The sequence below is a fragment of the Oryctolagus cuniculus genome, chromosome 15 (genome assembly GCF_964237555.1).
Source record: "Oryctolagus cuniculus chromosome 15, mOryCun1.1, whole genome shotgun sequence".
Classification (NCBI taxonomy): Eukaryota; Metazoa; Chordata; class Mammalia; order Lagomorpha; family Leporidae; genus Oryctolagus; species Oryctolagus cuniculus.
Window position 1 is genome coordinate 18,029,479 of NC_091446.1, and position 25,525 is coordinate 18,055,003.

General features: G+C 46.9%; 1 protein-coding gene across 8 annotated transcripts in view; it reads left to right on the forward strand.

The window, feature by feature from the left end:
* The window catches only part of GPAM (glycerol-3-phosphate acyltransferase, mitochondrial), a 62,341-nt gene extending 37,366 nt beyond the window's left edge, over positions 1–24,975 (forward strand). For 6 of the 8 annotated variants that reach the window (XM_008270504.4, XM_051824178.2, XM_008270506.3 and 3 more), the window contains 16 exons: positions 315–461; positions 1,138–1,234; positions 1,833–1,969; positions 5,161–5,260; positions 5,897–6,109; positions 8,850–8,963; positions 9,282–9,367; positions 10,468–10,583; positions 12,824–12,894; positions 13,810–14,074; positions 14,622–14,764; positions 16,357–16,434; positions 17,023–17,163; positions 19,145–19,334; positions 20,592–20,650; positions 21,351–24,975. In XM_008270504.4, coding sequence (XP_008268726.2) covers positions 315–461; positions 1,138–1,234; positions 1,833–1,969; positions 5,161–5,260; positions 5,897–6,109; positions 8,850–8,963; positions 9,282–9,367; positions 10,468–10,583; positions 12,824–12,894; positions 13,810–14,074; positions 14,622–14,764; positions 16,357–16,434; positions 17,023–17,163; positions 19,145–19,334; positions 20,592–20,650; positions 21,351–21,467 — 2,074 coding nt within the window. In that variant the 3' untranslated portion in view covers positions 21,468–24,975. Of the gene's footprint in view, positions 1–314; positions 462–1,137; positions 1,235–1,832; positions 1,970–5,160; positions 5,261–5,896; positions 6,110–8,849; positions 8,964–9,281; positions 9,368–10,467; positions 10,584–12,823; positions 12,895–13,809; positions 14,075–14,621; positions 14,765–16,356; positions 16,435–17,022; positions 17,164–19,144; positions 19,335–19,394; positions 19,478–20,591; positions 20,651–21,350 lie in introns of all 8 variants that reach the window. The other 2 variants (XR_011382262.1, XR_011382261.1) reach the window with 1 other exon arrangement.
* The last annotated feature ends 550 nt before the right edge of the window (positions 24,976–25,525 follow it).

Genomic DNA, 25,525 nt, shown 5'->3' on the forward strand with positions numbered 1-25,525 from the left:
TGTGACTCTCCCATCACAGCCAGAAATTTTAAATGCATGCAGTTGTCCCCCAGTGAATTGGGTCAAATTCTTCAGTCTACCTTCCAGATGCCTCAGAGAGCCATTGATTTAGGAATGCTCCCAAATCAGTTAGCATCTCTGGATATTTCATGGACAGCCAGAAAGAGTGCTTCCAGCTTGAGTTTATTCTCTCGTATTACCACGTATTAAAGAGAACGTACATTTTGTTTTGTGACTTACAGTGCCGTTTAGAAAATGCTGAATACAAAATGTAGTGTAAAGCCAGTTCCTTTGTCTTTCTGTGTTCAAATCAGAGTACAAGAAGCAATTGCAGAAGTGGCTGCTGAATTAAACCCTGACGGTTCTGCCCAGCAGCAATCAAAAGCCGTCAATAAGGTGAAAAAGAAGGCCAAAAAGATTCTTCAAGAAATGGTTGCCACTGTCTCGCCCGGGATGATCAGGTATTAAAAGTGAGGCGCAAGACGGTTGGCAAGCACCTTCCTGTCTTGAGCAAGCAGGACCGACTCACTGGACTGCCTTCTCCTAGCACGACGCCCTCTGTTCCACACTTGTGTTGATGTACTCGATGTTAAGTTCCGATCTTCCTTCTGTTATTATTCAGCACCCATGTGCAGTAGCCCTGGGGTAGGCTTTGAGGTGCTTCAGGCTCTGCTGGTTGGTAGCAGCCACTGGCTTCCTGCTAACGTTTGTCCTCCTAGACTGCTGTGAGTCAGGTTTCACGTGTCCCTGTCTTGAAAGGACTGGCCTGTGTGCACCAGAAGGGTCATTCTGTTCCCTAGATGTTTGCCTGGACGTTCACTTCTGACGTATGAAGTGTTACCTGAGTGAAGTGTGAGTCCATCAGAAGTAGATACTTCTGTGTGTGGCATATATGAGTCACTATATAAGGTTAGCTGTGTGATTCCACAATTGAGATATGCCCATGCGTGTACACACACAAGTCATTTACCTATACATGTGTGCACACACACACACACACACGAAGTCGTCTACAGGTACTCTTGGGTTAAGCTCAGAAGCTTCAGTAGACACAAGTTAACTACTTGTATTTACATATACACATAAGCCTGCATTATATGTGTATCATACTGTTCTCTTGTTTTTATTTCCTTCCAGACTGACTGGGTGGGTGCTGCTAAAACTGTTCAACAGCTTCTTCTGGAACATTCAGATTCACAAGGGCCAGCTGGAGATGGTGAAAGCTGCGACTGAGGCAAGAATTTCTGTGAACCTGCCTTTCCGTTCCCCCACGTCTGCAGCGTGGTTTTGAGAGTTCTTTCGCAGATGTTCTCTTGTACACACACTGTTGTGCATTTCGGCCAGCTGGGGAGGCTCCCCCTTTTGCAGTGTGTACTTGGGGAGGAGGAGTGAGATAAGGAAGGCCTCAGGCAGGATTCCTGGTGTAAATTACCTTGTAACAACCTTGAAAATCAAGTAGAACAATCTCCACTTTATTGGTAATGACATAGAGGCGCAGACAGATGGAGAAATGGTCCCAAGTCACCAGGATTCCAAAGCAGACCAGGCTGAGTTCAGAGTCTTTCATATAGTCAGGGCTGCCCCTCAGGGGAGGCATGGGATCGGCTTGAACTCTCGGTCACCCTTCTCCTTCCTCCACTCACTTTTGTTGTTAGAGTTCTTGTCTTTAGGTAGATAAGTATTACATTGAAATGAATTCATAATACTGTGTTTTTTAAAGCGTTAGTAACCGATGGGCTAGCAGTCTGAGTGATTCAAACCAAACAGACAGTTGCAAAGCGTGATTGAACTTTACACTGGAATGTTAAGTTTGGTGCTCTTCTCTTTGCTAGACGAATTTGCCGCTTATATTTCTGCCGGTCCATAGATCCCATATTGACTATCTGCTGCTCACTTTCATCCTCTTCTGCCATAACATCAAAGCACCATACATTGCCTCGGGCAATAATCTCAACATTCCAATCTTCAGGTAAGATCAGCTTATTTTGAAATTTAAGGTATGAGAAAGATTGTGCTTTGAATTTTTGTTTTTTTTAATATACACCCTGTGATATATGCTATTACTGTTAGCCTTTTTTTCTTTTGTTATAAAAGCAATGAATGTTTATTGTATACAATTTGGAAAGTAAGAAGAGCATTAAGACTATCATCCTTATCTATGTATTTTATGTGGAATTCTTGGTAAACTATGAGTTTGTGAACTGTATGGGCATGATGAGTATCTATCAAGTGGATAAAAGGCAGTTGGAAAGGAAAGATAGCAAATTACTAAGCTTGGCAGGAGGGAGGCATGATGAGGGTGAGGGGTGTGGTGGTGGTGGTATAAAGGAAATTCAGAGTAACCGTCTCACCTTTCCTAGAGCTAGAAGCAAGTAAAAACCACGCTATAACATGAAGGGTTCTTAGCAGTTTTCAGGAAAATGCAGCGCATTCCATTCAGAGGAAATAGTAAGGGCAAAGGCACAGCTTCAGGAGCGCAGTATGGTTAGGAAGTGGGGAGAAGTTAGGCAGTCAGAATGTGGAGAGCATTGGGAAGGGTCAGAGGTCACAGGGGTTGCTACATTGGTGGGGAGCAGCAGAACAAAGCACTTGCTAAGCCAAGAGTTTAGTCTGCCCTGTGCTTGAGAAATGACAGGTTCAGATTTCCATTATGAATGATCATTTCAGAAGATGCTGGATTAATTCTGATTCTGTTACAGAAGTCCAGGAAAAGGCTAATGAGGTCTTTTTTTTTCCTTTCAAAAATTTATATAAAAGGAGCAAATCTCATGTATTTCATAGTACAGTTTTAAGAATATAGTGATACTTCCCATCCTACCCTCCCTCTTGCTTCTTTTATTATTTTTCTTTTAATTTTTGCAATGACACACTTGGAATTTTCTTTATAATCACAAGCTTAATACTCTATTACATAAAGAATTCACTAAGTAGTAAGTAGAAAAATCACTGTTCCTCAAGAGTATAGGTCTTCAGTTAAAAGTATAGTAATACTGTTGGAGAGGAGGTTGTAGATTTGAAATGTGTTTGATAAGTTGAACTTGTAAGATGCAGTGCTAGTCTTGTGAGGCTCACAAGATGGGGAGAGGTGTAGGGAAGACACCCAGATGCTCACCGTATAGGAAACAGGGTAAGTAGTGGATCTGATCCCCAACAAGGGGTTGGTGAGAAGTAGGTTGAGTTGGCTTTGGAAACTGACATTTCAGACTTAAAAGCAAAAGTCACCTTTAAGGTCAGATCTTCAAATAGAGAGGCAATAAGCAGCATGAATCTGGAGAGAGATTGAGAGGGCAGTGGGCTGGCAGGTTATTCAGGTAGGCCTCACAGGGTGGCGCTCATCACCTTTGCAAAGACTGGCCCCCAGCCTCGCAATCCAAGAAGCTCCTTGCAAATCTCTTGGCTCAGGGTTCTGTAGGATTTCAGAGTGTGTGCCAGCCAGCTTCAGGGAAACCGTTTGTGCAGTCAGTGATTTTTTTTTTCTTTAAGATTTATTTATTTATTTGGAAGGCATAGTTACAGAGCAAGAGGGAGAGACACAGTGAGAGAGATCTTCCATCTGCTGGTTCACTTCTCAAATGGCCACAACAGCCAGGGTTGAGTGAAGCCAAAGCCAGGAGCCCAGAGCTTCTTCCAGGTCTCCCACATGGGTGCAGGGGCCTAAACACTTGGGCAGTCCTTGCTGCTTTCCCAGGCCATATACAGAGAACTGGATCAGAAGTGGAGCAGCTGGGTCTCGAACCAGCACCCATATGGGATGCTAGCATTGCAGGTGGTGGCTTTACCTGCTGTGCCACAATGCTGCCACCATAGTCAATGATACTTATCCAACTGTGATGTAGATAAGAATGGAAAATATACATCATACCTGCCTTCAAATAGCGCAGAATCTAATGGAGTATCGTGATACTACAAAGTGACATGAATATACAGGGTAGAAGTGCTTTCTAGGGGTTAGAATATCTTTGTTTACTCTCCAAGTCACCTCCTCCTAAGAAACCTCTTCAGGGAGCCTGGGAAGCTGAATTACAGGTTCATCAGTAAGTCGCTGGTAGACTTCAAGTGAGGAGCAGTGCTCTGGAGAGAAGAGCAGAGGCTCTGGAGAAGCTGGCCCCTCGTCATCAGAATACCCCATTACTCATTCTCCCCACGGCTAGGATCTCTTGGAAGTGCATAGTAAATACCAGCATCTTCCCGTGATCCAGGTTCTCTCCTGTGAACTCTGTGCAGTGATTGCGTAGCTCCTTTCCTTCAGACACAGCCCGCTGTAGGTACCTGGCCTGTTCAGGAGCTTCCTTTCTGGTCCACACACTCTCCACTTCTCAGGGTGTGCTATTTTTGTGGATGGCGCCTCTCATGCACTGTGAATTTATTCTGCAGCATTTTACTGACAGAGTGCTCTTAAGTTTTGTGCATGTCTTACTGAGGTTTCCTTAAACTGACTGTAGAGGAAACCAAAATTATAAATTAAGCTTTATGTTAATATCCCTGTATTTGAAAAGAATAGGAAGAGGTTGTGAGTTTGTTAAAGTTGACTTAGAAAATCTCAATCTGAAATAAAAATTCATCAGTGTTGTAAAAAGAGGCATGGGGTTGTGAAAAGAATTAATTTATTGCTGTGTTTGGGTAGATGAAGCAGATTTTGAGTTTGTGGTCTGGAAAGATGGTTATTCTTGGTTTCAGTTTGACAGGATCATCCTTATTTCACAGGGGCCTTCTCTAAGCAATTCTTTGGGAAGATTTCCTCCAAGGAGCTTTTGTAGCATGTTCATTTTGTGGTACACATGCTGGGGACACTCTTCAGCTGGTCTAAGAGCTGGTGTCTTGACACTCCAGGGTTTTAAAATCTAGAAGTATCTCCTAATCCTTTTGGAATCTGTATCGTCATCCCTGTGGGGTAGTACATCATGCCAATTCCTTTTGACTTGGAAGAGATGAAATAGAACTTATTTATGTGCAGCCATTTTCCAAAAGCTTATGAATAATGTAAATGGGTAAAATAGTTCAATAGTGTGGAAAATGGAAAAATATCTGTTTTCACTGTCAGCATCTCAAATGACACATATGGTTTATATTCGAATGACAGATGTTTTGGAGTACCTTGGAATTTGAGCATCCTTTTTACATTTTTCTTTGTGAATAATTCATGCATTCTTGAATTTCTAGTACTTTGATCCATAAGCTCGGGGGTTTTTTCATACGCCGGAGGCTAGATGAAACACCAGACGGACGGAAAGATATCCTTTACAGAGCCCTGCTGCACGGGGTACGTATGGTCCCTACAACCCCATGGCCATCGTGTTGGTTGTCACAATGGAAGGAAACGGAGACTCAGTGGAGTTGAGATTTCTAAGTGACTGTTTCATGAGTCATGAGTTTTTGTTTTTTTTTTTTTTTTTTTTTTTGAAAGATTTATTGATTTATTTGAAAGTCAGAGTTACATAGAGAGAGAAAGAGAGGTCTTTCATCTGCTGGTTTACTCCCCAGTTGGCCTCAACTGCTGGAGCTGCACTGGTTCAAAGCCAGGAGCCTCCTCCAGGTCCCTGGCTTGGGTTCAGGAGCCCAAGGACTTGGGCCATCTTCTACTGCCTTCCCAGGCCACAACAGAGAGCTGGATCAGAAGTGGAGCAGCCGGGTCTTGAACCAGTGTCCACATGGGATGCTGGCACTGCAGGCATGGCCTCACCTGCCACACCACAGTGCCAGATCCCATGAGGTTTTTTTTTTTTTTTTTTTTATCAAAACATAGTGTAGGACAAGATGCTTTGCAGTTATGGGTGAAGAGAAAATATTCTGTCCATAGTGAACAGGGTTTTAAGATTTAATTTCCCAGAGCTCATTTTAGTTTGGACAGTCTTGTTTCAGGTTCAAATTCGTATTTCACTTTCTCCTTGTCTCCCAGCATATAGTAGAACTACTCCGCCAGCAGCAGTTCCTGGAGATTTTTCTGGAAGGCACACGCTCCCGGAGTGGAAAAACATCCTGTGCTCGGGCAGGACTTCTGTCAGTTGTGGTTGACACTCTGTCTACCAATACCATCCCAGATATCCTGATAATCCCTGTGGGGATCTCCTACGATCGCATCATTGAAGGTCATTACAACGGGGAACAACTGGTAAGGGCACTGCCTACACGGAAGTCCGCTTCTCTTTTCCAGCCTTAGGTTTCAATTTAGCTTTTGTAGTTTGCATTTGCTTTTAGAATCCACTAAGGCTTGCTGGTTTTGGTAGCGTCTAGTTTGAAAGCGCTGCATGGGATGTGGTCGGTGGGCACGGTGAGGTGCTCAGTGCTCTGCTGGTTTTCCCTGTGCTTGGAGAGAGCGGTGTGATTGGATTAATCCATGCCAGCCTCGGTCATGGGGCTGGGAATGAAGGAACGCTTGCTCCTGAGTTTCCGTGTCTATTGTGGGGATTATCCTTGAGTCTTTCTCCCCAGAGCTTATTATTTCTGTGCAAATTTTGAGTGAAACCTGAAGAACTGGTGGGTTATATCATTACAGCCGCTAGAGTAATTTTTAAAGTGGCAGTGTTTTTTTTCCAGTAAACTTTGGATGGATGTATAGTAGTAACAGGAGCGTGCAGATCCCTTGCATGGAGCTTGAGTGGTTACGGTGTGACGGTCCCTGTGTAACCAGCACCCAGATGAAGCAATAGTCCTAGGAGCCTAGCAAACCTCTCTGCTTCTATCAGCAGTCCCTCATAGAGAGCCACTTATTGGACTAATTTTGCCAATTTTTGAACTTTCTATAAATGGAATATGTGCAGTATGGTCTCTCTGTGTCCGATTTCCTTTGCTCAAGGAGATTTTTTTGAGCTGTCACCCATGTTGTTATGTGTGGTTGTGGTTCACTTACTCTGCAGCAGCACAGTATTCCAGTGCTTGAGTATGTCTCAATCTGCTTTTCATGCTGTTTGAAAACAAGTTTGGCCATGAGCAGTGGGACGTGTTTCTCTCTTAATGGCCACATACCACATTTTGTTGGTATGTGCCTAGGAGTGGAACTAGCGAGTCACAAAGTATATGTGCGCTCAGCTTTAGTAAACACTGTCGAACGCTTTACCAAAATGGTCTTACCAACTTACCACTTACCAGCAGCATGAGACTTCTAGTGAAATTTAGTTCTGTTCTTATTTAAGAGGAAGTCTTGGGCAAGATACTTGTTTGAAGCTTACTGTTAAAATGTGTCACAAGTTCAAGAATACATAACAATTGGAAACTTAAAAAAAATTATTTGAGGAGTATAGATAGTTATGCGGGAAGGTAGAGAAACAGAAACAGAGACACAGATGGAGGTCCCATCCTCTGGTTTACTCCCCAGATGCTTACAATGGCTGAGGCAGGGCCAGAACTGAAGCTGGGAGCCAGGAGCACAATCCAGGTCTCAGGAATCCAGTTAAGTTGAGCTATCAATGTTGTCCCCAGTATCTGCATTAAAGGAAGCTGGAGTCAGGAGCCAGAGCAGGAATTGAACCCAGGTACTCCCATGTGGGATGCAGGTCCCTTAACCACTAGGCTAAACACCTGCTCTGACAACGAGAGCCTTTAAAACCCAAGTGATGGATGTGATGGATGAGGGCTGTTTTCTGCAGGCATTCTCCTCTTTTTTTTTTTTTTATTTTTTATTTATTTATTTATTTTTGACAGGCAGAGTGGACAGTGAGAGAGACAGAAAGTCTTCCTTTTGCCGTTGGTTCACCCTCCAATGGCTGCCGCAGCCAGTGCGCTGCAGCCGGCGCACTGCGCTGATCCGAAGCCAGGAGCCAGGTGCTTCTCTTGGTCTCCTATGGGGTGCAGGGCCCAAGCACTTGGGCCATCCTCCACTGCACTCCCTGGCCACAGCAGAGAGCTGGCCTGGAAGAGGGGCAACCGCGACAGAATCCGGCATCCCACCAGGACTAGAACCCGGTGTGCCGGTGCCACAAGGCGGAGGATTAGCCTAGTGAGCCGCGGCGCCAGCTGGCACTCTCTTCTGTTGGAGGATTGGTCTTGTGTACCCAGTCCATCCTGTCTCATGAGGTCATGTCTGAGACCTTGTGTCCATTCTGTAGCCTGTCATCATGCTGCATGTGTAGCATAACCAGTGCTCAGTCACGTTTCTGGGATGGGTAATTCACACAAAGTCCACTGTGAGCTTGGATTTGGCGTTGAATTAGTTGCTTTATGTTGATGATCAGATCTCAGATAAGGGACCCATTTGACATCTTGTTTTTGTCTGAGAACTGCAGAACAGTTTTCCAGGCTGTTCACCAGTTACAGTTGCATTTTTTAAAATTATGTGAACATTATACTGATGCACTAGTGCCACATGCATCTTGACTGAATTACCGCTCATAATGACGTTACATTTCCTAGCATCTCTGAATACTGGACATTGCCTGACAGCCTCAGTTACTAACACTTCTTTTCCCCTTTCATTCACTCTTGTCTTTTTCTCAATGAACCCTCAGTTTTCATTAAAAAAAAGTTAGGGGGTGGGCCATTGGCATGGTGGTGTAAGATGGTGCTTGGGACACATCCTATATCAGTGTGTCTGGGTTTCAGGCCCAACTTGGTTCTTGATTCCAGTTTCCTGCTAATGGGTACCCTAGGAGACAGAGATGAGGTCTTCCAGTCCTTGGGTTCCTAGTCTTCATGTGGGAGACCTGATTGAATTCCCAGCTCCTGGCTTTGCCTTGCTGAATCCCCACTGCTGTGGGTACTGGGAATAAACCAGTGGATGGGAGATCTCTCTCTCTGTCTCTGTCTCTCTGCCTCTCAAAATTAATAAAATTGGAAAAAAATTATTCTTGGATAGCAGAGTGTTTGTGTATGTTAGCTTTGTTTGTCACTGTTATTTTTTTCACGTTGGTATTTAGGGCAAACCTAAGAAGAACGAGAGCCTTTGGAGTGTAGCCAGAGGTGTCATTAGGATGTTACGGAAAAACTACGGCTACGTCCGTGTGGATTTTGCACAGCCGTTTTCCTTAAAGGTGAGTGTTTGCAGGCATGCAGCTGCATCCCAAACTCAGCCTGCAGTCAGGTGGCTCAAGCGCCACCTCTTTGTGTGACTTGGGGCCTCTGTTTCCTGCCCTGCCAAAGAGGCCTGAGCCCAAAGTGGGGCTCCCTGAGTCTCCCACCAACACACGGCTCTAGACCGGGGCGAGTGTTTTAAGCATAATAATGTATGTTATGGAGGCTTCAGTAATTTTGTTTAAGCATCATTCTATTCTTTATGTGTTCAGTTCTTGAATGTCATATTTAGCAACAGACAGTGAGAGTACTGATCATGTTATATATTGTTTTTCCAGGAGTATTTAGAAAGCCAAAGTCTGAAACCTGTGACGGCTCCACTTTCTCTGGAACAAGCCCTGCTACCAGCTATACTTCCTTCCAGGTAAGATTTGCAGAAATTTTTATACCAACTAAGCTATCAAATATCTTATTATTGTTTCACTGCACCAAAGCGTGGTTAACTTTATGAAGAATATGCATCTTCTCATTCCCTTCCTCATGGGAGTAACTTTTCTCTTGATTTGATCAAGGATATTGAAATGATCTGTTTTTGTATGAGTTTGGAAACTTTTCACTATTCACATGTGAAATCTTTATCATTTTTATGGCTCATGTAGGAGTTCTTATTTGATTTATGCTTCTGAGTGTTTGAGTTGAATTATTTTTGGTGGTAGCTTAGGTTATACAAATTGTACATAAATGGAACATAAAAGAGTTTTGCTATTTGAATTTTCCATAATTCAAATTGAATCATCATCTAGAGAAGTTCAATATGAAGCTTTTCTTTTAATGTGTGGAAATGTTAACTTTTTTTTTTAAAGATATATTTGAAAGGCAGAGTGAAAGAAAAAGGGAGAGAAAGACACACATATACAGAGAGAGAGAGAGAGAGAGAGAATGAGAGAGAGAGGTCTTCGATCTGGTGGTTCATTCCCTAGATGGCTGCAATGGCCAGGGCTGGCCCAGGCTGATTGCTAGAACTCCATCTAGGCGTCCCACAGGGGTGGCAGGGGTCAAGCACTTAGGGCCTCATATGCTGCTTTTACAGTTGCATTAGCATGAAGCTGGATCAGAGGTAGAGCTGCCAGACTGGGAACTGGCACTGACATATGGGATGCTGGGGTCATAGGCAATGGGTCCCACCTCCTGGGCCACAATGCCGGCTCCATGAAAGTGGTGACATTTTGGATGTGCTATAAAAGGAGGCATCATCCTTTATGCATTCTTTCTGCCTGTAGATTTTGGAAGTGATACACCAACAGTTAATTTATTCACAACTAAAGAGCATAATTTGGCCAGGAGAGTGTTTCAAGCATAATAAAGTATGTTATGGAGGAGAACAGTCTATAGGAATAATTTATTTATTGTTCAGATTTAAAATCTCCTAATTGGCAGTACCTCATACCTTTGTGGATTAATCCCACATGATTTACTGTGTAATAGAGTGGAATTGTTCAAGGCTAATTTCCAAAACCTTTTCAGACCCAACGATGCTGCCGATGAAGGTGTCGATGGGTCCGTGAGTGAGTCCAGAAACGTCGCCGATGAGTCCTTCCGCAGGAGGCTGATTGCAAATCTGGCCGAGCACATTCTGTTCAGTGAGTGGAGGACCCCATCCTGTGATCTCACAGCTCGTGGGCAGAGCGGTGCAGTCCACCCCACACAGCTTTTGGAATCCGCTGAGGTTGCTTTCCACGCCCAGTTCTATTACCAATATTCCCCAGTGGTGATACTTAGGATATTAGACAGAAGGGGATATTGTGAGGATTTGAGAGGATATTCATAAAATATCTTACCTGGTTTCTGCTCATTAGAAGGTGCCAATATTCTTGTGTTTCTTGTGTTTTGTAAACTATTATTATCAAAATGCCTCATGGCCTCTTTTGCTAATGAAGATGTGTTTTGAGCTAATTTGTGCTACAATATCTAGATTTACAGTTGCATATTCCTTTCTCCTTTGACGCCAGGAGTGCTTTTATTCAGCAAATATTGAGTGGCTCTTATGGGTAAAGCTTTGTTTTAGCTGTTGGGACTGCAGATTGGATATGAGTGGTTCTGCACGCCAAGAGCTTCTGTTCTTAGTGAAGTAGTCGTACACAAATGACTCAAGTGGGAGAGGCCCAGCGCCAAGTGGGGTTGAATGCAAGGCTAACCTTCATTGAGTTCCAAGTCGCAGCCGTGTGTCCTGTGGGAGAGGTTGCTGTAAGATGCTGAGGCAGCACCGTGGTCCCTTGGCGGTCAGCTGCAGGGGATGGGGGTCTCTTCCAGGCCCCTGGGCCCCGGTCGTGGTCAGATTTCCCACTTCCTGCCCATGCTGTGGTGTGGGCTTCCTTCCCTCTTCTTGCTGCTTCTGCTCTGGCTGCTCCCTCTCCCTCCTGCCTCTAGACTGGAAGATTCTTTCCTATCACATCTGTTTGTGTCTCTCCCCGGCCTAAAATCTGGATGTGAAAAATAATACTTCCTGATTGTCAAAAGATGAAACAGGTAGCAAGTACTTAAATAACCAGCATCATTGCTCCCTGGTCTCCAAAAACATTTTATACAGTTTTATAAGTGTGTTCCACTTATAACACAAATGCTTTAAGAAACTAAATATAACATTTCCTTTTAATGGTTATAAATACAGTCCTGGATTTTTTTTAGTACGCTGAAGACAACTTCAGTTAAGAGTGCAGTTTTCGGGCCGGTGCTGTGGCTCACTTGGTTAATCCTCCGCCTGCAGCACTGGCATCCATATGGGTGCCAGGTTCTAGTCCCGATTGCTCCTCTTCCAGTCCATCTCTGTACTGTGGCCTGGGAGGGCAGTGGAGGATGGTCCAAGTCCTTGGGCCCTGCACCCGCATGGGAGACCAGGAAGAAGCATGTGGCTCCTAGCTTCGGATTGGCTGTAGTGGTCATCTGGGGAGTGAACCAACGGAACGGAGACCTTTCTCTCTGTCTCTCTCTCACTGTCTATAACTCTACCTGTCAAATAAGTTAAAAAAAGAAAAAAGAGTGCAGTTTTCATGGATTCATTGTCATCTCTCAGTAAAGTCACAAACAATACCTTTAATTCCGATTATTCCATGGATGAGCTCATACTTGATTTCTACGATTATCATTTTCTGTGAATTCAAAGTGTTGCATTATGCCCTACCATCATTCTTAAATATGTTTTTCCCTGTCTTTCCTTACCTCTGGGCCAGGTTGGAAAGAGGAACTGCAAATATATTGAGCACCTAGTCCTAGAAGCTTTGTGCCAGGCCATCATTTCCCTCTCAGCTCACTGAGCTGGCTGGTGTTTTCATTGTACCCATGAGGAAACCAAACCTCAGAAATTTAAGTCATTTGCCCAAGTCATGAAATTAATTAGTGTAGAGATTAGGATTTGAGCCCAGACTTGGCTGACTTCAGATCTGCCTTTTTTCTGACTTTTACACCTTCATTTTAATGGGATGAGTAGCTACTAGAAGAGTGAGGCAGTGTTGCAGGTATCAGCTGCAGACAGGAACAAGTTCAGACACACGAAAATGGGTAGCCTGGAGCACATTCCCAGAACAGCCTCCCTCTTTGGATGCTGGTTTTTTAATGAAGGTGTCTCTTGGATGTTCGTTCTGTTAATCTCAGCCCGGAGTGAAGGTGGACCAGTCTTAGACTGTGACATAATGAACCGTGATCTCTGATGAGGTTCCATTAGACCGGAGCTCTGTGATGTTATCACTGCCTTTTGGTGAATCTAGGTTTTGGGAACTGTGGCAAAGGAATTCTATAGTTATTATACTGTGTTTCAAGTAACTAGCTTAGAAGTGTGAGCTGTATTAAGAGAACATGCAAATAAAGCTGTGTGTTTGCCTTGCAGCTGCTAGCAAGTCCTGTGCCATCATGTCCACCCACATCGTGGCCTGCCTGCTGCTCTACCGACACAGGCAGGTACGTCTACAGTGTCCCCTGAAGTTCAGTGCTGGCTGTTCAAGACTTATTCAGGGAGCAGTTTGGCCCCTCCTGATTAGTACTGTGAGATAAACCACAAAATAAGCTAAGGACCCTGCTCAGAGGAGCTTGTAGGTCTGATGGAGGAGGGAATCTGCATGAAAAACAAATGCGACTGCTTTATAAATATAGTAATAAGACATTCTTTGATTAATGTAAATAAAGTATATTTCTGACTTGAGGTATGTGTCGTGATAGGAACCCATTTCTTTCTTTCTTTCTTTTTTTTTTTTTTTTTAACCCTTGTGTCGAGGGCTGACTTTCAATAGATCGCAGTGAGGGAGCTGCTCTGCTACATACGAAACCCCGACCCAGAAGCAGGTCCTCTACGATTGGTTTAGCGCCAGGTTCCCCACGAGGAACCCATTTCTAAGTGATTGGTGTATGTTTTAGAACCCGTTGTCTACCCTCCCACAATCCACTTGTCTAATGTATGTGATGGGGGACACCATATCTGGTGCATAGTCATGTTCTCAACACCAAACATAGTGCCAGTATTTGTAGGCACCGAGTAAATATTTGTCAGATAAATATTTAAAATACAGGAATGTCTTGCTAAAACCTAGCACTTCTTGCTGTGAGCTGTCTTTTCCCCTCTTTTGGTCTTCCATGCTCATGTCATGTGTCCTGGCTTGAGTGGTCTTTGGAGTGTGGAATATTTTGACATTCCGGTAGGACCAGCCTTGTAAGATGTTTTCTGGCTTGTTCTGCATGAGTGCTCAGGCCCTGTTTCTGTAAGTGCCAACATCGAGCTGCAGGAAACCAAGGCAAGAAGAAAATCCTTGGGATTCTGGCCTCTCGGCCTTGAGGAAATAGGTGCTCTGCTGTCGCAGATCACTCGTGTCTCTTCTTCAGGGAATTGATCTCTCCACGTTGGTGGAAGACTTCTTTGTGATGAAGGAGGAAGTTCTGGCCCGTGATTTTGACCTGGGGTTCTCAGGAAATTCCGAAGACGTCGTCATGCATGCCATCCAGCTGCTGGGAAATTGTGTTGCCATCACCCCCACCAGCAGGAACGATGAGTTCTTTATCACTCCCAGCACAACTATCCCCTCCGTCTTTGAGCTCAACTTCTACAGCAACGGTGTCCTCCATGTTTTTATCATGGAGGCCATCATAGGTACGTCGGGCCCTGGAGAATACAAGGGTGGCAGCCCATAGTGGTGGCTACTTCACTTTGGATGGTAGTGCCTCCATGGATGGAACACATTGCTATATTTTTAGCTTTCTGACGGAAATGCAATCTGCTTTGTCACTAGTTACATCTACAAGGAATAGTTAATGGGTTACTGTTGCCTAGTGTTACACTTCCTGAGAGACAATGCCTTGTTGTGCCTTGCTATGCCTTGCTATGCCTTGCTATGCGGGAGCTGAAAACTTAGTTGAGGTGAAACATAGGCAGGGCAGTAAAGAGAACCAATTATCTTGTAGTTAAGAGAATGCAGATGAAGGAGGCAGAAGGGACTAAAATTCTTGGCAACTTTGAGGGAGTTTGGGTCACGTGGTCTCATGAGAATTGGATCCTGTTGGGCTTTACTGAAATTTCCCCAGCATCCACAGAGCACTGGTTCTGGTGTATCAACGACCAGGTAATACGAGTTATCTGAGCCAGAGGAAGCATTCCCTGGAGACCATAGCTGGTGACTCTTTGTTGCTTGCATCCGCAGCCTGCAGTCTTTACGCGGTCCTGAACAAGAGGGGCTCTGGAGGGCCTGTGGGCGTCCCTGCCGGCCTGGTCAGCCAGGAGCAGCTGGTGCGGAAGGCCGCCAGCCTGTGCTACCTGCTCTCCAATGAGGGCAGCATCTCTCTCGTGAGTGGAGGCTCTTCCCTGTGTGCGTTCTCTCCCCTGAGTGAAGATGGAAACTGCTCGTGTATCTGTCTAAGAATCACTGGTCTGTTACTGAAGCTTCAGGTTCTACTCCTACTGAACATAAAGTTCTGTAGGTTTCTGTGACTACCAAAGCCACGTGCCATTTCCTACCTCGCTTTGCTTTCTGGCTCGCTGTACCAGTGAGTCCCACCTGCAGCCATGAGGTGTGACAGGACCAATCGCCCAGTGTTCCCAGAGGTCAGAGCCAGAGTCACAGAGCTTTCACTGTGCAGAAAGCACTGGGTCAGTAGCTTGTAAATAATCAACAGTCCAGCCTGTGGAGGATGGAACTACTGATGGGAAAATCACTACTTCAGCCTCCTGTTAATCTATAAATGAGGAGACTAAAGCCCAGGAGTGCTAGCGAGCCTTTATATTACATCCCAGACTTTTAGATATTTATAATGAGGCATATGCATTATGTAATTGATTTCCCCTCCCCTGTAGAATTGGTATTTTCTGTGGATTCTGATATTCTCTTCCCATCCTTGTGAATGTGTTTGGGATGTTTATGAATGTGTGTGAGTCTAGCCCTCCTCCGGGGCTTCCTTGATTCTGGTTTGCTGGTGGTCCCGTTGGAGAGTCTGTTCTGCATGAGCCTTGGCTGCCTGGGTGGGCCGGATGGGGGCTGACACGGCTCCTCACGTGGACCTCATCCTTTCCCTGGGTCTTTTTTGAGTTATTTGAATGTTGTGCTTCTCATTCACCACTTTTTGTATGGTAAGTACTGTAAGATCGCTTTTGCCTAGGAATTGTCTTTTTTTTTAAAAAAAGATTTATTTATTTATTTGAAAGAGTTACACAGAGAGAGGAGAGAGAGAGAGAGAAAGAAAAAGAGAGAGAGAGGTCTTCCATCCGATGGTTCACACCCCAACTGGCCTCAACGGTCAGAGCTGCACCTATCCGAAACCAGGAGCCAGGAGCTTCTTCCAGGTCTCCCATGTGGGTGCGGGGGCCCAAGGACTTGGGCCATCCTCTACTGCTTTCTCAGGCCATAGCAGACAGCCAGATCGGAAGTGGAGCAGCCAGAACTAGAACCAGCGCCCATATGGGATGCTGGCGCTTCAGGCCTGGGCGTTAACCCGCTGCACCACAGCCCTGGCCCCTAGGAATTGTCTTACAAAGAAAAAGGAACAGGTGGTTGGGGCTTGACACACAGCTCTTCAGTGGGCTTGCTCTGCGTGGGGACAGAATGGAGCCCCAGCACTCCCTGGGCAGTCATGGAGAGAGGTCTGCTCTTGGGCTGTGCCTGTGACTGAGTACTTATCAAGAAGGTGGATGTCGGCAATCCTAGGGCTTGCCCAGGGGAATAAATACAAGGGATCTTCAAGAGAATTCATGGAAAATGTGTATTATGAAAGCACTCTGCCTAGACACTTTGTATTAAAGTAGACTTACGTTTCCTTTCTCCATGAGTCTTTTAAAGTCTCCTTGTTTTTAGCAGGTCCCTTGCACAGCTTTTTTTCCTTTTTGTTTTTAAAAAATGAAATACTGAAGAGTGACATTTACAGCTGAGTAACTTCTCTTTTCAGCCCTGCCAGACGTTTTACCAAGTTTGCCATGAGACAGTGGGAAAGTTCATCCAGTACGGCATTCTCACTGTGGCGGAGGTAAGAGCAAGCCCTTGCCTGTGCTTGTCCTCGTTTAGTTTCTTGCTCTTCAGTTCCTGTATTTCTATGAGTATCATTTATGTTAGCAAGCAGTGACGTTTGCTGCTTAATCATGTCCAGATGAAGAGAGCAGAAAAGCAAGAATGGGGAGAATGAGTGCCTTGTTTTCTTCCTTTTGTCTCAGTGGTTTGTAAGTCATACCTTGACTTCGGTCTGTGGCATCCGTAAGTTTGCGTTCTAAGAGGGCACCGTTTCCTATGTCAGTGTCCTTGGCATTCGTACACATTCGTCTTTCTCTTGAGATCTTGTTTTGATTTTGGTGGATCTGCTGTGTGTGTGTGGGGTGTGACTTTGAGAGCAGAGAGCAATTGAGAAGATGCGAGGCCAGTCTGACTTAATCTACCTGGCAGCTGTGCCCTGTTCCTTCCCTGCATCTAAATGTGAGTTTCGAGAGGGAAGTGGACTGCCCCATGAATGGCTAGGTGGGCGAGTCGGAGAGACGCTGGGAAGAGGGCTGCTCTGTCTTAGGGCCAGTTGGGCAAGTGTTTATGTGTTATTTATTCATTACTGGTCATTTCCTTGGGATAGCAAGATGAACAGGAAGATATCAGTCCCGGTCTTGGTGAGCAACAGTGGGATAAGAAACTTCCAGAACCTTTGTCATGGAGAAGTGATGAAGAAGATGAAGACAGTGATTTTGGTGAGGAGCAGCGAGATTGCTACTTGAAGGTACTTCGGTGCAGAATTCTGGTGGACATTATAATGCTCAGCTGAGATGTATGTCACAAATAGCTAATCTGGGACTGGTGACGCATATCTAAATAACCCACCAGCCAGCTCTGGTACCTTCTGTGGGGGAAGGATGCTCAGACTATTTGGGTTATGGTGATGCCTCTAAACTGTCCCCTTTGGGGATGGGCAAATGGAAAAGGAAATGGAAGTAGCAAGTCAGGCAGGTGGACTTCATTGGTGTGTCATTGGTGGCGTCTCGCAGCGTGCTCTCATGGGATTCACAGGTGCCTCCCCTCCGCTGGACCTCCGCCTATGAGGCAGTCTCTCTGTAGTGTCAGCCACTGGCCCTGGTTATTCTTGCTGAGTCATTCTCAGCCTTGCCACCGCTCCCAAAATTTGATACATCGAACCCTCTGCCTTAAACTAAAACATCCTGTTATAGGAGAAAATTCTGATTGTCCAAAGATCAGTTGTCATTAACTCATAGAAAAATCAATTTTGTCTAATTGTAGTTTTAGAAATTAGTAATGATGCCCCATCTGTTCTGAAGACTGTGGGTGGATGGCTCTGCTCACAATGGCTAGCACATCCGGGTTACACTCACGGTCAGCCAGTTAGAGGGTGTGGTCGCTAGAGATTCCAGTGACTTTGAGATTCCTGTTTCCATTTGGAAGTTACTAGCATTGAGATTGGGTGTCATCTTGCTTCCCCATGGCACAGGTACTTACACGAACCTGCAGGTTATAGGTGGTGTAGTGTGGCCGTCATTCCTCACAGTGTTGGGCCAAGGGTGAAGGCCAGGTCAGGGAGGCAGAGTGTGGGAGCTTAGGGAGGACCGAGCCGATCCGGGAGGAGCTGATGGAGGACTGAGCTGATCCAGGAGGGAGATGAGGGAGGACTGAGCTGATCCAGGAGGGGCTGAGGGAGGATAAAGCTAATCCAGGAGGAGCTGAGGGAGGACAGAGCTGATCCAGGAGGAGCTGAGGGAGGACTGAGCTGATCCAGGAGGAGCTGAGGGAGGATGGAGCTGATCCAGGAGGAGCTGAGGGAGGACAGAGCTGATCCAGGAGGGGCTGAGGGAGGACGGAGCTGATCCAGGAGGAGCTGAGGGAGGATGGAGCTGATCCAGGAGGAGCTGAGGGAGGACTGAGCTGATCCAGGAGGAGCTGAGGGAGGACTGAGCTGATCCAGGAGGAGCTGAGGGAAGATGGAGCTGATCCAGGAGGGAGGACTGAGCTGATTCAGGAGGAGCTGAGGGAGGATGGAGCTGATCCAGGAGGAGCTGAGGGAGGACGGAGCTGATCCAGGAGGAGCTGAGGGAGGACTGAGCTGATCCTGGAGGAGCTGAGGGAGGACTGAGCTGATCCTGGAGGAGCTGAGTGAGGATGGAGCTGATCCAGAAGGGAGGACTGAGCTGATTCAGGAGGAGCTGAGGGAGGACTGAGCTGATCCAGGAGGAGCTGAGGGAGGACTGAGCTGATCCAGGAGGAGCTGAGGGAGGACAGAGCTGATCCAGGAGGAGCTGAGGGAGGACAGAGCTGATCCGGGAGGAGCTGAGGGAGGACAGAGCTGATCCGGGAGGAGCTGAGGGAGGACAGAGCTGATCCATGCAGTCCAGCCTACAGCCTTTTTGCTCACTTAAGCCCACACTGCAAGCCCTGAAGGGTGCAGCCCGAGGACCTGCTATTTCTGGTGGTGATTATGTGTCATTGAGCCATGAAAATCTCTCCCAGGCAGCTGTTCTGTGAATGCAAGTCTCACATACTGTAGAAGGGCATGATTAGAATAAAGGGCGTGTTTCTGAGCCGGCTGTTTCCAGTAGGGAGTCTGCACGAGGAGTACTAGGCCACGTTTTATGCTGTGCTGCTGGGAGTGCCCATCCCCCAAGTTCCTGGCCTCCAAAGGAAGCCTCAGGAGCTTGCTTTGCTGTCCTTGCCCGTGACTGCCGCGTGACTTCCTCTCCTGCTCTTGCACTCAGGTGAGCCAGTCCAAGGAGCACCAGCAGTTCATCAGCTTCTTACAGAGACTCCTGGGGCCTCTGCTGGAGGCCTACAGCTCTGCCGCCATCTTTGTTCACAACTTCAGTGGCCCTGTTTCGGAGCCTGAATACCTGCAAAAGTTGCACAAATACCTAATAACCAGAACAGAAAGAAATGTTGCAGTGTATGGTATGTCAAGTCACCATTTTGATTTCTTTAAAGAGTTTTTTTTTTTTTTTTTGATTACAGAAATCTGCTAATTGTGGAAAATTGGAAAAAGGCAAAATTATCATGACCTCTAACTCCATAGATTATTGCTATTATCTGCTTTGGTATGTTATGTAAATGGAATGGTAGCCTACTCATATACTGTTGTGTCTGGCTCTTTTCACTTACTGGTGTTTGTAAGACTCATGCGTGTTGCATGTAGTTGTTCTGGTTGCTGTGTACTGTTCCACATTTACTGATTCGGCTGCCACTGACGGATGTGGAGGGGGTTTGCCCTTCAGAGCAACCTGGCACAGTGCTGCTGTGAACACGTTGGAATGTCTTGGGGTGAACGTCTGTGTTCCCGTGCGTGGGTATCTGTAGAGATGGAACTGCCCAGTCATGGGCTGTGGGTCTGTTCAGCTCTAGTGGACCCTGCCCAGCAGAGTCCAGGTGGTTGAACCCATTTGCACTCCCACCAATGGTGTGATCGCAGTTGCTCCGCATCCTGACCAGCACCTGGTGTTGTCTGCTAACCCATCTTTTAATAAGAGGTGATTGGGGTGGAGTAGCTTCTGTAACGGCGAACCTGGAGTCAGAACGCTTCCTTCTGGTCCCTGAGCCTGTGCGCTTTCTGGTTCCCAGGATGCATGTCACTGTGCAATTTATTTATTTTTTTAAAAAGATTTTATCTATTTATTTGAGAGGTAGAGTTACAGATAGTGAGAGGGAGAGACAGAGAGAAAGGTCTTCCTTCCGTTGGTTCACTCGCAAAATGGCCACAACGGCCAGAGCTGTGCCGATCCGAAGCCAGGAGCCAGGAGCTTCTTCCCAGTCTCCCATGCAGGTGCAGGGGCACTGAAGGCGGAGGATTAACCTACTGCACCACTGTGCTGGCCCCCATTGTGTAGTTTAAAAGAATATTCATTCACTGTGTCATTTAGTTCTCGTAAAAGCCCTGCAAGATGGGTGTTTTGTTTCTTCTCCCTTCCTCTTCTCTCCCCTCCCTTCTGTCTCTCCCGACCCTCTTTCTTCATTTAACTGTTGACAAGGTCAGTTGAAAACCAGCACGTCATTAGCGACCCCCTAGGTTGCCAGCAGCAGAAGTGGACCTGCCCAGGTCCAGGGACTTGTCACACCCTCTCCCCCACCTCCCGTGCTTTCTTCCTCGTTTGTGGCGGGGGCTTTCCCATCTGGCTGGGCCTGGGCATCTGATGGGGCCCTGTTCTGTCTCTGCAGCTGAGAGTGCCACGTTCTGTCTCGTGAAGAATGCCGTGAAGATGTTCAAGGACATCGGGGTAGGTGCCCGCCGTCTCCGGGACAGAGGCCCCTGTCAGTGTCTTGTTTCTACACCTCGTCCACTTGAGCTTGGCAGCTGGCCGGGCCCCAAGGGAAGCAGTTTTGAGCGGTGACCCGTGAAGGCGTTTCTGGGAGTGGGGTGAGGGTAGTGGCAGGATGAAGGCGAGGCCACGCAGGGCAGTTAGTTGAACGTTCTGGGATGTTGCCTGTTGCACACTCATTCCCCAGCTGGTGACAGGCAGTAGGTGCCAGCGTGTGTCACGATGCTGCTACACTTCCGGCTTTACTTCATTCCGCTTGATTTTCAATTTGTGCGGAAGGCTGTGTTTCTTGGGTCTTTTTTGGGGTATTTTTGCCAGTCTTGCTAGAAATATCCTCAGGTCCCTTTACCTTCCTGTAGAGTCCGTAGAATGTGAGTTCCGTGGCCTCTTTGCAAGGGACTGTTTGTGATTTTCCTGGAACATAAATCTGAACGTGCAGTACACTGGCTGAGTTCTCTCCAGACAACACCAGGCCTTCCCCCCAACCCCTACCTTGTGCACACCCCGCACAGAGATGGACTTAGTTAAGGATGTGGTTTCCCACGCCTTTCCAGGGTCCTGGGACCCGCAGGTCTGGGTTGTAGACGGAAATGCTCTCCCTCGCCCCCCCCCCCCCCCAACCCTTAAACCTTTAATTTAATCGAAACTTTCTCTTCAGGTTTTCAAAGAGACCAAACAAAAGAGAGTGTCTGTTTTGGAGCTGAGCAGCACGTTTCTACCTCAAGGCAACCGGCAAAAACTCCTAGAGTACATCCTGAGTTTCGTGGTGCTGTAGGCAGCGCGGCTCCTCTGGCCGGTGAAGGGCACAGCACGAGTTCACGGTAGGCTCCAGCCCCGACTCGAGGACTGCAGAGCTGCGGGCGCCGGCGCGTGGTCAGGCCTGCCCGTCCCATGGTGGCCTCCCGGAAGACAAGTGCCTTCTCCTCCGAGCACCCGCGACCTGCCCCACGCTGGTGCAGCACGGCGGCCTGCAGGTGGCACTTGGCGGCCCTTGGCCTCCACCTGCGACTCCTGCTCAGTAGACGGCTAGATGAAATCTCAGTAACTTATTTCGGAATTTATTAAAGATTTACATTTTCATTACAACTTTTAAGGACTAATTCCTGTGATGCATACAGAAATGTAGTTGTGCTCTAGAACTGAATTGTGTGTGAGAACTGTGATGCCGTCGGGTTGTTCCCTGGTACGCTTTCGAGTTGATGGGTAGTGCTTTCTTTAAACCTCCCCGACTCACCCAGCCCCTCGTCTGGGCTGTGTCGCTAGCAGCTGTGTTTCCAGTGGGGCACCTTTCTTCCCCGAGTGTGCTACGAAGAATGGGCCGACATCCCGCACACCCAGGAACCCCCGTGCTGTCCTGTGCCGTCAGAGTTAGGAAGCAGACACTAGTTAGTGGAGGTCAGGAGTCGAGGTGTTGGGCTCATACAGCGAACAGCGGGAGGTAAATTTGGCTGGTAGAACTCAAGGTAACCCTGGCCAGAAAATCGGGAAACTTGGTCATGAAAAGAAGTGCCATTTCATTTTAAAAGACCAGCAAGTATTTAGAGACTCCAGGTTTATGTCTGTGTCCCTTCCTGGTCCACGATGGGGAATCTGCCCCACAGTTTGTAGCTGTTTGTTGGAGCTCCTGAAACCACATAGCTGCTGTCCTAATGTGGTCAGGTTGGCCTGGCCTGTACGCCGCAGACCCAGGGCTCCTTTGGATGGCACACGGATTCGACACTGCACCCTAGTCAAGGTCAAGAGCGTCCAGCCAGTTGCGCAGTGTACAACCTGTGCAACAAATGTGCCGGCCCTACCCAGTGGTAAATAGTCAGAAGCATTGATGGATTGTTAGCTTCAAGAAGAAAACCATGGTTCTTTAGAGATTTATGTAGGTTGTCTGCCTAAGCCCCGATGCCACGTAGTGACCATACTATGACAGATTGTTCCTAATGGGTAGGTGCCTTTTTGTGACAGGGAACATAATTGTTAGTTGTGGTAATTATGATGATTTCTTAAAGATCATGTAATGTTGAAAGTTTTTCTAAGAATTTATTGTCCCCTAGCTCCACAGTATTATGAATATTATGGAATCAAGTTTTTTTCCTGATAAATGTTGCATAGATTCTTTTGAATTTAATATAAAAGTAACAAGAATTCTGTTTGTACTTTGCTAAGCTTGGATTTTTGACACTACTAGAATCTCGTGAATTTTCTGTGTGTGTTGGGAGAGGGAGGGAGACTGCTTGGTGTTTGGCTTGTGTGAAATGTCTTGTTCGACACATGTAGCAGTGGCGCTGTGCTGTGTGGCCCCCTCTTCACTCTTCTCACGGTCTGTGTTTGAAACGCGTTTTCCTTACCGGAACTCATCATCAGCTGCGGCTGCTCTCTGGAATGCGATGCTCACCTTAACTCGGCCTTCCCCGTTACTCCCGGGTAGAAGAACCCTGGGAGTCTATTTATTTATCCCTCTGGATGGTCCTTGTCTGGGGAGCCCCTCATTTCCCTCGTGTCTCTTTTGTCTTCCTCTAGACTGCAAGTCAAGGCTTGTTTACGCGCTCTGAGAGCCGGCTGGAAAGCTGGGGTGGGGACGCCCGCCCCGTGCAGGCCGCGGCCCTGCCTGCCGCTTGGCCAGCCGAGCGGAGCGGCAGCAGCTTTGGCTTGCCCTTCCCCTCGGGCTGATCTGCTTCCCAGCAACGGATCGGATGCTTTGGGGAACGCAGAGTGTGATTTGCTGGCCGTGTTGCCACTTCACTCACTGTGAGGATGAATGCGCATGCTTCTGGTAATTAACTGGTGCTTTAAAAACCTTTTCTACGGAAGAAAAATCTCAACCAAAGTTACGCTCATCCAGACAAGCTGACCCTTGAGTTAATTTTAGCACAACTCATTCTTCAGTGCCTCATTACTGGAAAAAAAAACTCATCCCACGAAGGCTTCCAGATTGTTCTCATTGTTTCCCATCAGTGAATGGCATCCTTGGAAGGTTAGACAAACTAGGTGCTTGTACCTAATTTCTTACCGTTTACTCTTGCATTTCTGTGAAACCGAAATGCATGCCCTTCCGGGGAGACTGTGAGTCCGCGTAGACCACACCAACAGCCATCAGCAATACGACACTGCACTTGGTTTTGAAAATGAGACTGTCCTGTGTCACTCAGAAGAGAAGGCATTTGGCGCTCTCAGGATGTCAAGGAAAAAAAAAAAGGCAAAAACTGATGTGAGGTGCGGAGAACAAAGAACCAGGAACGCACTGTCTTCCTTCTCAGAGCTACGCAAGTGACGGGGGAGGGAAGAAATGCCGTACATCTGAGCCCGCACCGGCGGGAGCTCTGACTGGAACCTTCGGCAGCCGGGATGGCAGAGCTGCTCCCACAGTGCTCTGGGTAGTCCGGTGCTCTGCGATGCTCGCTGCTTCCTTGTCAGGGAACTCCGTTTGCCTGTGGAAGGACCCAGTGCACTGGGCAGTGAGGCCCAGCGTCCTGCAGAAAAGCCTGTTTGACCCAGCATCCCCCACACTGTGGACACTAGTATCCTTTTTCCCTGGGGGCACCCCTGGGGCTCTCACTGGGGTCTCCCGGAGGCCACTCTGGGCGACCCTACACGCGATGGTTGTCTGAGAAGACAGCAGCGGCAGCGGGCACCAAGGCAGGGCTTGCGTGCGTGCTGGGGCGCCCAGTGCTGCACTGGATGGGTGGCTGTTCCTCTTCTGGGCAGCATGAGTGCAGAAGACTGTACTGGAGGTGGTCAGGGCTCTTTTCTTTGATGGAAGGGCCAGTCACCCGTGATCCTGGCCTTTTCGCTGAAAGTAGCAGAATTAATACAAGGATTAATTGGGGTATGTAATTAGGGTTTTCATTCAGATCTAGAGGAAAATGTTGGTCGATTGAATGCAGATTTTTAGCCACAGATAGTTCTCACACTTAGAAATCTGCCCTATCATTGACACTTATAAGACTTACTATGGGATGTCAACCTGTTTTTTAAAACACTCTTTTTAGGGACCTGAGAGTTGGCCTTTGCACGGTCATTTAACACAGACGAGTGATTGCATTCGAGAGGGGCTTGACTTCATCTAAACAGCTGGAGTTCTGAAATGTCATAGTGGGAGGGGTGAAAGCGCTCGCCTGTTACGAAGCAATGTGAACTTGTAAAAAGAATTACTCTAAAGTACTGTAAAATAACACTGCGTGATTTTGTGAGCAAAACTTTCTTGGAAGTGCCGGTTGATTTTTATGCCTGATAATGTATTGTGAGAAGCACAGAACTGTAGTTTTGTTTTAATAAACCAGAAAGTGAACAGATACTTGTTGCCTTTGATTTGTAGTTAAAACTTTCCTTATGTAATTCATTATGCAAACAATTGTCTTGTTTGATTTTGCATACAATTTTATTAAAATTCTTGATAGAGTCTTAGATCAGCTTATGAACCTACAGGTAAGGCTTTTATGACAGACACACATCACTTCAGGTTTGATCAAGCATTTGGAAATCCGATACCTGCATTTCAGCAGTTGTTGTCCTTCAGTGAATATTCACATCATAGAGATAGTCTTTGGGTTTCTCTAAAGATTCCTTTTCAGTTTTATGTATTGATGCTTGGCGTGTAAAAAGTTTAGTTAGGTAGTGGGGGTGGTGGGGAGAGGGCTCTCCCGTCTGCTGCTCTCTCCCCGAAGGCCTACAATGGCCAGATGGAGCCACGGCTGGAGTGGGGAGGGGGGAATTCCACCCAGGTCTGGCTGGGACCCAGTGCTTCGAGGGCTCACTGCTGCCTCTTAGGGTCTGAGCCTGTGGGAGGCTGACTGGGGCCGGAGGCTGCCTCTGACCCAGGTGCTCCAGCGCGGGGTGCGGGTG